We start from the raw sequence: 12,393 nt of genomic DNA, 5'->3' as shown, positions 1-12,393 counted from the left end.
TCATAACTTAAAGGTTTCACTTTATAGAGCTACAAGGGAGAAACAGTAAAACAAAGAACAAAAAACTGATGTGTCTACTCCTACTGTTGGTGAGTTTTTCAAGATGATGATTTAATCTCTGTTGTAATTTGTGTCCTCTTGCTGGTTTTCTTCTGAGATAGTGTCGGGGTATCATGACACATATAGTATATGAGCTTTTGATGCACACATGCTTGTGGTTGTGTTGTATGGAATAAAATAGCAGGTCTAGGATCGGGCAGGGGAACTGCCTTTGGTCACTTCTAAGCCTGTCCTGATCTTTTTAGTCAGCTTTTGAGGAGTGAGGACAGGTGGGTGTAAAAAGTACTTCCTTAAATCATTATTTTAGTGTTGTTCTGTCAGGGCGTTTGTGTAGCGTTAGTGACAGTTTCCTCACAAAGAAGAAATTGTCTCTGGATAAAAGCATTCTGGAAACGATCCATCTTCCAAAGCTGCAGTAAGCTATTGGAACAGAAAGCAAAAAGTAGTATTGTATGTTGTATGGCCTATTATTGACTTCTAGGCATTGCTGCAGAGCAGTCAAATCTTCTCTGTGCAGTGGAAGGAACTGAATGTGTAACTGTTAATTACACCTAGACCAAATAAATGTTATGGTGTTTCCTATACGTAACATCATATGGCTGTGGCAGACTTTATGGGGAAATGAAAGCCAAATGACGAAATGGCACTGCTGCTGTGCATGTGGTAGTTTTCCTTAGGAAAAAATAACAAGAAATATTCTGTGATGACCTTATCTACTGGAATAGGGTGTGAGGTACAAGGAATTTTTCAAATGCTAGTTGTGCTTTTAAGGATTTTCCAATTTAATTGAAGTTTATCAAGGAGATACAGAAATACAGGTATCTTTTGCCTCTATCACCTACGAGAGTGGTAACAGCCCCTTTTATGTCATATTAGCCATACAGAAGACATATGAGAATGGAATAATGTGTATAGATTTTTTTTTTTTTTTTTTTTTTTTTTCACCTAAAGAAAGCTTTAAATGCTCCTGCAGCAAATATGCTGACCCCTACATCTTGGAGGTGGGTGACAAATTTCTCAGTGGCATAAGAAATATCAAGTCAGGACAATGACAAAGTTGGTTTTGACATGAAAAGATAACAAAATTAAGAAATATACACTGTTATTAGCATGTTAGTGAAGTTGTAGTTAAAAAGGCAACTTCAAAGCACCAAGTGGGAAGAGTGGCAAGCCAGGAGGTGGCCTAGGAGAGCACCTCATGGCAGGAGAACTGTATCTGTCAGGTATCCAGATATCCTTTCCTGAAGATGTTACTGTGTGTTACCCAGAAATATTTGCAATCCCTGTGTGATGAACAGAACCTAGGATAATTTACAAGACTACTTAGAAATCCCTCATTTTAAAAATTTTAATTTAATTTTGTATTTGTTTAAATTCTTTTTCTTCTGTCAGTTGCCTTGTTGATGAAATTTTGTTTTCTTATGCTAATCTTTGTTCAAGAAACCCATGTTAGGTTTTCCTCTTATAATGAGTTTAGATATGCAAAAGGAGACTCAAACATTCCTGAAAGTGAAAGACAACTGGAAGTCTACAAATTCCTTAAGTTCCTCCAAAAATTTTAGCTTACATTCTTTAAGTTAAGGGAAGTGTGAAAGCTTAAGGGCTTGTTTTTCTGGTAAAATCTTTACTTTAAAATAGATATTCGATGTCATGCATGAGGTAAATCATAGCAGTGGTTGTTTTGACACTCTGGAGTGTAGTTATATTATGCACTGGTTTCCCAAGAGGTCTTAAAATTTAACAAGCAGAGGCCGGTGTGAGTGATGAAATGAGGCAGCAGTAGAGCCATTTCAATTATACTTTTATTACACAGCCATTCTTCCTAGAACGCTTCATACTTTTTGTAATGCTTACTAGAGTATGAAGTGCTTCGTGTGAAGGAAGGTAACTCTGATTTTATGACTAAGTGGACAGCGTGATTTCAACTTGCTTTGACAGCAGTGCTGGGGTTGTAGCAGCATGAGTAACACAGGAGAGCGCAGGGAAAAAAGAATGCTCTGCTTGATGTCAATGGCTGAGGCCCTCCTCGGGGAATGATAAGATTTGATAATTCAGTAATACTGTTAGGAGCAGAGGTACTTGCAAACAGGTTAGGTTTCTCTGTTTAGTTTTGAAGATGATTTACAGTTTCAAATCTGTGGTTAATAGTGGTGTTTTGGTGTTTTTTTTTTCTCCCCAATAGGCAAGTACAACAGCTTTAATAATTATGTTCCTTATCTTTTCCACTGCTAATCTCATAGTTATCTACTTGTACTATACATTTTTCCTGAATATTTATTTCTAATATAGGCTGTCAATTTATTATGAATGCAAGTTCCCTTTTCATGCAAAGACAGTAACAAGTGTGTTACACAGGTTACATTTTAAAATACATAGTTAAAGATCCGAAAGTTTAAACCATCTTTCTCATTTGTTACATTTTAAGGAGCAATTTGTGGTTATCGTAAGGGATCATAATAAAATAACTTTCCATTTAAGACTGCAATATCAACACCAGGCACTGGAACTCCTCTTGGGTTACACAGGACATTAAACAGCTTTTTTTTTTTCTATAGTAAATTTATCATGTGGCCTCTACTTGCTTTAGAGTATGTACATTTCTGTGTTATTTCATGTGCCCCTCGAACCCTCAGCATGGTCAAATGGCCTCCACTAAATGCATAAACAATGCAGCTAGCACCCAAAGAGAGGGGTTCACTGGGTGTGTTTAGGACACTGCTTTGGGGAAGACAGGAATTGTGGCTGCTTCTTTGGTAATCAGACTGCTGCGCATATTCTGGTCAGGCTGCAGCTGATTGTGGTTATCAAATTCCCATCAGAATATAACAACTTTCATTCTAATACAGTGTTAATAGAAATCTCCCTCAATGTCTGAGGTAATTGTTAATTTAGACCACTTGTGTCTTTCTGAGATTAGTGAGGAGGGAATCTATTTTTTCTCCTTTTACAAGCAGGCCTGTTAAATCCTTTAGCTGAATGGATAACGATTACAGGTCTCAACTGACAAGCTACACTTTTTTCAATTCCTGAAAGGTCGTTTGTAATAACAGAAATGACTAGCACAGCACACCTACAATATCTATGTTGTGAGGGAACTCTGATTAGAATTTCAGCTGGTACCAAGCAGCATGCTTTTTGTATGCAGAGGGAGGCTGTTAGACTGCTATTCCTGTCCACGGCTACTCTGGCCAGCAACAAATATTCACACTCCTTTCTTATTAAAAAAAAAAAAAAAAAAAAGTGGTATAAATGAAAACTGCCTCTATTGATGGAATATTATTAAATTCTTTTGATTAGGAACAGATGTGCAACATTTCCCGTTACAGAAAGTGTTGTCGGACTGTAATGCTGCAATGCAATGTAAGCATATGAGGAAAAGAGGGAAAATTCAATTTTCGGAAATGCTCAGGAAAACAATTCTTTTTTCCTATTTGCTTCTGAGCTTGAAAAGGAGCATTTTGTTGGACAAAATTAAGTGAATATCTTGATGCAAAATTCAATCAAAATTGCTTTTTGGCAATTTAGCCAGCCCTTCTGTTCAACTCTGGATGAATTACATACTTTTCCATTTCCTTTTACTTTTTTTAATCCTTCCCATATAAAAGACCACCACAGTATAAAGAATGTTCCATCTGACAATATGAATAGGTATTTTTTCCAGGAATAAATTAGGACATTTCCCAGTGCTCCAGCACATCACTGTTTAATAAAGGCCAGTAGATCAAAGACAACTACTGTAGTTTCCCTCCTGGGTCCGTTAAAGCCAGTATCAATGTGACCCTCTGTAATATGTGCTGTATTATTTAGAAAGCCACTGTTTCCCTAGAGTTAATCTATTCCAGAAGTTACCGAATTTGGGCTGCTTTAACTACATCTTTCTATGGTATGTCCGAATACATATATAGCTAGCTTATTGTATGTAACCACCTCGTTATCTACCACCTGCACCTACTACACTGTTGCATTTGGACTATGAACCAGCAGCCACAAATTATTTATCCAACTTCTCATTTTGTGTGTAGAGCCCTCAAATGGTTAATGATTCCGACAATTATCAATTTGCTGAGGAGTATATGGAGGATCATATTTTTATATATGTGATTAACCTATGCAAAGTAACTTCTACTTCTGAAGAGTAAATTATATTTTATGATCATATCTGTAAAATAGCTCTGCTGTTCTTGTGGATGAAATCAGTGTGAACTCCTTTACAGTCTAAAATAAGTAAAATTGCTGTGTGCATGTAGACGTAAGAAACCAAGAAGTGCTGCGTATGTTTGGGAAAAGTTTGACTGGAGTATATACATGAATCTCTGCGAGACTCTTGTGTAGTACATTTGCTAGCACATTAAACACTCACAGGATCTTTTCCAAAGCATGAAAAATTGTGAGCTTTACTAGAAAAGAAATTCATTAAAAAGCTGCATTGCTAAACTAAATATTAGCACTATAAATATCATCTCGCCACTAGAAATGTGTTATCAGAACCTTAACATAACTTTAAACTCTTTCCTAGCTTTTAGGTGATGCGCTCATACTTTATTGTGAAATTATTATTAAACCACAACTTGGGGGGGTGGGGGGAGAGCAGAATATTTTATTCTGCTATGGAAATCAGAATGAAAAAAAAAAAAAAAAACTCCTTGTTTTTTAGCAGTTCTCCAGGTTTAGAAAGTCAAAAGCTTTCTAGTATCCTATATATAGCTGTCAGATTAAGAAATGATGGAAATGCAACTCTGTTGTAACTTGCAGTAGGAGAAATCTGGAATAGCCACAGTACTTTGCCAAATTTGTAACCCACTTTACAGATATATCTGTTAGCTTCCAGAGAGAAACTAGAGATATTAGTATCAAATTTCATGATGATATCCCATCCAATATTTGTAATAATCCTTACTGGTTATCCAATCCAATATTTGTAATAATATTTACTGGTATATAGGTAATAAATAGGGTAAAGTGATTAATAATATTGCTTATTTCTGTAAATTTCTGCAATGCCCATCCCCATCCAACTGAGGAACTATGAGTTTCTTGGTGTCCGTGTTAATGAGCTCATGCATTAACTGACCCAACCGTCTGATGGAACGGTGCAATACAACTCCATAGTGCTTTATTCCTACTTTGTCATCCACTGTAGTTATTATTCTGTCTTACACACTTTAGTGCACTTTGGCATATGCTGAGATGAATTATATCAAAGATTAGTGAAGTCTTTTATTTTCCTAAGGAGACTGAAATTTAGTGTTCTGAAAATTAATGAGCATTGCTGTCCCTACCCACCTCCTGTTTTAAAACTTGCAGGATATAAGTTGATCAGTGTTTGTTTAAATTGGCACTGGAAAAAAAAAAAAAGCACTTGCAATCAGAGTTTCAGACATACCTAGAAATGGCTGATCACAGAAATTTCTTTCTGCTGATAAACACAGTAAAGTGGCTGTACGCTTTGGGTGTTAATACAGAGGCGGTGTGTGTGGCAGACTTGCTGTTTCTGACTTAGCTAGGCATGGTCTTACAAGTGATTTCTTATTTAATGAAATTTCAAGTAGCTGAGGTAAAGCATCAAGTTTCGTATAAACAAATCATTTATTATATAAACAAATGAGATATAAATTATAGGGATTTTTCACCTGATACAGATCAGAGCAAAGTAAATAGTCATTTACATTATACCATGTAGCTGTGAGTGTATGCAACACACTGCAGTGTTGAAGAGCAGAGGCTGCACAGTGGGAAAGGGTGGAGTCCTGTATCTTTCTCTGCCCATTTTCTGCTTGAGGGCAAAGACATGTCTGTGGCAGCAGAGGAAACCTTCTATCTTCCATTTGCAGTCTCTCTTGGGGGGGTGATGGCTGTTGGGCCCTTAAATTTTGAGAGTGGTTCATGCCAAAGGAGATAAAGGGGCCTCAGTCTTTCTCTTCAGTTGCATTTCTTTCTCCTTCGTAGTTTTTTTTCATCTGTGAAAAGGTAATTACTCTTTCTGTAAAATCTGATTAGTCAAGAAGGAAAAAAAAAAAAGTCTTGGATCTGACATTTTCTGACATTAACGCTACAGGGCTAAAGCAGTTCTAAATGTTTTTCTCAAATGTATATTTTATAGACAAAAGAATTATTCACTGAGTTCCTAATTGTTGGAACAATGTTGGCCACTTTGAGTTGTCTGGGAAATAATCAGGCTTGGAAAACGTGACCTATAAAATTTCAGTGAGTAAAGGCACTGGGGAGTGGGGATGGAAGGAAGCATTAGCAGTGACCCAGCTGCTTTGTCAACTGTTTGACACTATGGGGTAGGTAGGTGGTGTCCAGAGGATATGTCCAATGGTACACGACTGTCTGTGCAGACAGGCACATACAATGTATATATACGATCGCTATATTGCATGATTTAAAAAGAAACATTCTTAAAACTCTGAAGGGAATCCTATTATTGTGGTTGATCACTCCATTAATTGACAAGGCTGCTAAAATGTGTTTCTTCTACCTTGATGGCCATCTGATCTGTATCTGTCTCAAGTGCTGGATAAGATGGTAGCTGTTGTTGCTATCAGACAGAAAATGATTCCTGCTAGCAAGTTTGACCTCCATTTGAACTGTCAGTGCTGTTAAGATGTTGGTAGTGCTCCAGCCTGGTGCATTGGAGGATATTTTCATTACCCAGTTATGCTTCTCCTATGTATCCATTGCATAGCGCTTGTAAAATAAATTTTTCCCCGTACTTTACCCCTAATGATCAATAGTAAACCTAGTGAATGTGAACGGAAGGTGGCAATTATAATTTCATTAATCACCTAATAATTGGGGTCCAGGGCTCAACTGTGACTTTAGACTTCTACATCCTAAGGAATTAAAGAGAAATTTCTATTAATCACCATGTCCCAGCTGCTGACAAGGCCTGTTCTAACAATAGATCTAATAATTTCAAGATGTGCTACAATTAGCATGAGGATGATAAAGGAGTTCATCATCTGAGCCAGCCTTCTGGTCCCAGGAGGGTGCATGAAGGAGGCCCTCTCTATTAAGCCAATGATTTACCTCTAAATGCTATGCATTAAAGTCACGCTTCCCTGGAGATTTATAAATGTTTAAAGCTTTTTAATAAACTTAACCTGACTTATGGAGTCTGTTTAAAGCTGGGTGGTTTGTTACTGTGGATCTCTCTGGTGATTTGGCTTTCTAGTTGCTGGGTGGTGCACAACCCCAGCTGGAAAAAAATATGGTGACATCAAGGATATAGTATGTTTATTAGTTTATGCATGGAAAAACATCTGGTTGCTGTTCCCTCATTGTGCCTCAGCTTATTGATAAGGTTTGAGCAGATGTGTGGTTAAATGGTAAATTAGAGAAGAGTGCTGTGCCTGATTTTGTGTGACCAAAGAGCAACTTTTAACAGCATTACCAGTCAGCATGTCCAGATATATCCAAAATGGGGAAATGCATCTTCTGCTGCTGCTTCAGACCTCCAGCTGGTAGGAGCATTTTGTTGTAAATCTTCCAGAGAAATTCTTCGAGTTCGTTGACTCTCTCTTATCCACCCTAAGTACAGAAATAAATGAAGCCACCAATGTATGAGCAACATTCTGAAAATAAAAGACTCCATGCATAGAGAAATAATGAATTTTCTAAAACCTATCTGTGGAGATAAGCCACAGGTATCCGTGTTTGAGATTCTGAAATGATGTAACTAAGGCAACTGGAATAATAATTTGACATCGGAAGGAAGCTGGTATAAATGGGATTTCAGGGAGTTGTATACATTTTCCAGAGGTTTATTTAAACTCTTTTCAGCAAAAGTGAAACTTGTTAAAAACATGAAAATCTGATGAAGTTATCAACACTTAATGTTTATGCTTATCAATCATTCATGTTTATGGAAAATATCTGCAAAGGTTTTTGGTTTTGAATAGAAGATTACTTATCATCTTCTAAAAACAAATAGAGCATTTTAAAGGTTCCCATATTAAACCTTCTAAGCCATGAGTTGTGCATGATTTTTATAAGTGATTCTGCACTGCAGTATTCATAGGATATCACTCAGACCTATTAGGTGCCAGGCTATAAACCAGCCTTCCCCATGGTTAGAAAAACTTGGCTGTCAGCTGTTCTGAAACAAGATTATTGAACTGAATGTGCTGAAACTGAGGGGACAATTAAAAGCAAATGAATTTTGGATGTCTCTTTGATGTTTGAAGCTGGCTGATCATACATGGGATAATTAATCTTGTAGAAAAATGTAATTCTTTTATACATACACGTGAAGTACCACCTGAATCATTATTTCAAAATTGTTAATTTGAAGGAATAGTACTAGAGCTGTGCTCTTTCTATGTCACTCCTTGATTCAGAAGAGTGGGTGGCTTTACTGTTCCTAGGTAGCCATCCTAAACAAGGGCGTAGGGTCTTGTCATACAACATCAGGTAATTCCTAATAAGTAGTAGAAGTAAATGGAAAAACTGCTTTGCAAGGTGTGCCTGAACTAATAGGTGGTTTAGAAAAGCTGAATTTAAAACTTGACCCAGTGACTAGGTGAATAGCTTTTGATTGAGGTGGGTCTGAGTAGTTTAAAGTAATGATCTGAGGTGAAGCCAGCACAAATAAAATACTTTGTCATGGAAATTGAGATTTGCAAATGATTTAATTGTAAGTAATTCAGTCAGTGAATTTAGCTTCCTTTTCAGTTCAGAGGCTGTTTGACACCAAATTTTGGGTTCCTCCGTGGCATTCCTAAAACAATATCCCTATTGTTTTTTGTTTAACTCTGTGAGGCACTGAACTGTTTGCTTTAGTCATTTGCTTCATTACAATCAAATCTGAGCCATTCAGCTCAGTTGGTGTTGCTGTTTGCACTGCTTGACAAAGCGTGCACGTTAAAGCTTCAGAAGCTGTGTCAGGTCCTCCGTTTAAGTGTCTAGGATAAAGAAACAGAAACTATCTTTAGTAACTAGGTTCAGTGAGGCTACAAGGAGCTATGCCTCTTTGTGAGACTCAGTTAAATCCTGGTTCTCTTGGGTGGGTTTTAAGACTTTTGCCCTCTTCCTGTGCGTAAGCAAGCACCTCTTCCATAAATTATGTCTGTGCCGGTGGGAGAATTTGGAGGCTGTTTACTATGAGAATTTGTACACACAAAAGTTGTTGCTTGGCAGTGTGGCAAAGGGAACTGGTGTGAAGACTGGAGTAGTGGTCTTCTGAATTCAGATGAATTGGATTTTATTGGATGTTCACTCAACTTTTATGGTATTTTTTCGTGTTTCTGAGCAACACTCATTGTTCCCTACAAACTATTGAAATTAGAGGGGAAAGTAGTGCCAGGATGTTTTAAGAGCAAATGGACCAAGCTTCCAGGGTATGTTGTGTTTAACGTTCACAAATTAAGTTATATGGCTTTATTATTACAGGTGGAAGAGGTGACTGCCAACCTCTTTAATACAGGTGTGTTATGATGTGTAAGAACAGAAATAATTTGAAGATCATAAATTTAAAACTCAATTTCTGATATTACATCTCCCTTTTTCCTTTCTTTATGAAGAGATGTTTCAGTCTTTCCGCTATCTTGCATGACACTGCACAGACAATAATACAAGGAAAATGTATGGTCTGTGAAGAAATGTTGTCTGAAAATTCTTTTAGCTTCAATAGATGAAAGATTACTGGTCCTGAAAGATTACTGGGATGATCTGTTCATTTTGAATAATATTATAAACAACAGAAATCTTAGCATAGACCAAATGAAGGAAGAAAGCTGAGTTTATATAACAGCATGGAAACAGAACCTGAAGAACATGAATACTGAGAAGAAACGTTTCCAGAAAACAAACTGCTTTTTAAACTGTTTGCTTACTATTACTGTTAGATTTTTGGCAAGTGATACAGGTTCTTGAAAGGCTCATCTAACACTTTTTTACAAATTTTGTTATTTTTTGTATTCTCCTTGATAATGTTGATAGCACCCTTGTCACGCAGAAGTAACAAACCCCAGCAACTAGTTTTGAGACTTAAAATAATCACCATCTTCATACTTGCTACTGAATTACTACATTTTGTCTTTGCTTAGGCATGTTCCCTTTTTCAACTTCTGTCTAAAGTTTGGCACAACTAAGGATGGTGTAGAAACAGGTTTTGTCTGTACATGTTTTGATGCAGTCCAATTTGTTAGACACAAATAGGCATATACTGGTTTTCTGTTAATAAGGGCTTATATTCAGTAGTAAGTGAAGGTGTGTGCTTTACGTACCATAGTTATTTAATACTCATGACAGGTTTTTGGTTTTTTAATACATTTGTACTCTATTTCAATATATTTGGGTATGTAAAGAATTTATAATATTATAGAAAACTTATATGAGGCTTAAGGCAGTTGTCTTGCTTTGCTGATCATATGGAAGACCAGATCATGGAAAGAAAGAAATGAAAACTATTTATTTGTTCATATAATACTTGCTTCCTTCCCTCACCTAATACCGTTTTCTTCATGCTTTCTTTCATACTCATACAGATTTTTGTATTTGCTGTATTAAAAAATAAAGCAATATGATATTACACCTTCAAATAAGGATACTGCAGATCAACATACTTTATAATTACTCTGGAATTAAGTTTCTCTATAAGCAATGCTGTATATTGTAGTGAGTGAGTGTGTAAGTGTTTTTATTGGTGTGCATTTGAGAGTGTCCTTCTCAGGGCAGCCAATTTCTTGTCCTCTCTGGGTCATGAAAAAGACTCCTTGTGCTTTCTTCTATGAGTAATACAAATAATAAAATTTCCTTGTTTGTCCCTTTCTTGTGAGGACTAAGAATAGCAGCAGCAGCAGCCGTGTTATGGCAAGTATTGCCATTTGGGATCCTGCTGGCAAATAGATATACTGTAGCAAAAAGGTGTCATTACCAGGAGTCATTTCCCCCAGGTTGTGAGAGGCTGTGATTCATTAGTACCAAATATATGGTACAGAACATAACTACTGCAGCCTGAAGTTTTACAATAATGGAAAGGCAAGAATAAAATGGATTTTAAGAAGAGGGAGAGGAGAAAAAGTCCCTCTACCATCAGTTGAAGGTACTAGTTTTCACTTGACATTGATAAAATGACTATGCAACAAAAATTAATATGCAATAAAGAGAAGTTAGTTAAAATCACTATACAGATGAATATTAGGAACAGCCAATATTCATAGACCTTTGCCTAGGATCCTTTTATGTCCTTTATTGTTGTTCTTTCACTGTATCTTCCAGTCATAGGAACCTCAGCTTAGAAAACAGACCTGTCATACAATTTATATGACAGATTTATGGTAATCAAGAGACTTATATGTTTATTTCTTTATTTTTTTTTCTTTCTATGAAAATATTTTACTTTAAAACCTGTGCCCTGAAAAGAGTATAGATGCTTTAGCTTGATCCAGTAAAGGCAGTCTCATAAGTCTTGTGGCACAAATAGGATATGAAATTTTCCTTATAAATGATGCGTGGAAGCTTTCTTCTCACTGACATCAATCCTTCAGATCCCTAAAGCTTCTCTTAACAAAGGACAGAAGGACAATAATTACTAGTTACATGGAGGCTTTGTTTAGACAAACAGGAGAGTATGTTTTTATATCTTGCATCTTACTTAACTTTAGATTCTAGAGCTTTCTCATTTTTTCAGCATATTTAATTTGCTCTCAGTAAATTCTGTTGACACTTTTTGCTTTGTGTAATTTAGGCTTTCAAGTTCACCTTGAACTACACCTGCGTACCAACTGAGGGGATCTTTCCATTTCTTAGTTTTGATTTTTGGCAGAAGATGTACTTGCAAGTAGGTGTAGTGTCCTTGTATATGATATCAGCTGTACAGCATTGTGCAGGTAGTGTTTTGTTATAATAATTTTTAGCAGGAAATGTTTGCTTTTTCACTTATTTTCTGTTGGTGCTTTGCTCTAATGTAGAAGCTGTCTTATGTTTGCTAGAGTTTGTTTTCATTATAGATGCCATCTGTGGAACAACTTGGCTTCAAACTATGTTGGAGAATATACAACATTTTCAATAAAAGTAATTCTGATGTCAAGACACGGGCATGTTATGGATTGTAAATTTTGACTTTACTGCCAACTTCTGCCTCTCTGTGCAACCCCCTGAGCAAAATATTGTCATTGTTGTTACTTAAGCAGTTAAGGACATCGTTTCAGTATTAGAAGGGAAAAAATTACTCAGAATATTTTCCATATTACAGTTTTTTACTTGTTCTATGCTGCAGTGTTTGTTTTACTCACTGTGTAACAAAGATGGCACTGCCTTGTAAATGTAGTATCTTATTAATAACCTCATTAGCATTCTTTTTTAATGTGTACTGCAATTCAAGTATCA

General features: G+C 36.4%; 1 protein-coding gene across 1 annotated transcript in view; it reads left to right on the top strand.

Moving 5' to 3' along the window:
• Nucleotides 1-12,393, top strand: part of PCDH11X (protocadherin 11 X-linked) — a 326,814-nt gene that overhangs the window by 212,352 nt on the left and 102,069 nt on the right. Inside the window, exon 4 of the mRNA XM_086470673.1 lies at nt 7,704-7,709. Coding sequence (XP_086326799.1) covers nt 7,704-7,709 — 6 coding nt within the window. The remainder of the gene's footprint in view (nt 1-7,703; nt 7,710-12,393) is intronic.

This window comes from Leptosomus discolor, chromosome 9, assembly GCF_034619465.1.
Source record: "Leptosomus discolor isolate bLepDis1 chromosome 9, bLepDis1.hap2, whole genome shotgun sequence".
Taxonomy (NCBI): Eukaryota; Metazoa; Chordata; class Aves; order Leptosomiformes; family Leptosomidae; genus Leptosomus; species Leptosomus discolor.
The sequence above is the reverse complement of the archived record's forward strand: the minus strand, read 5'-3'. Positions and strand labels throughout refer to the sequence as shown.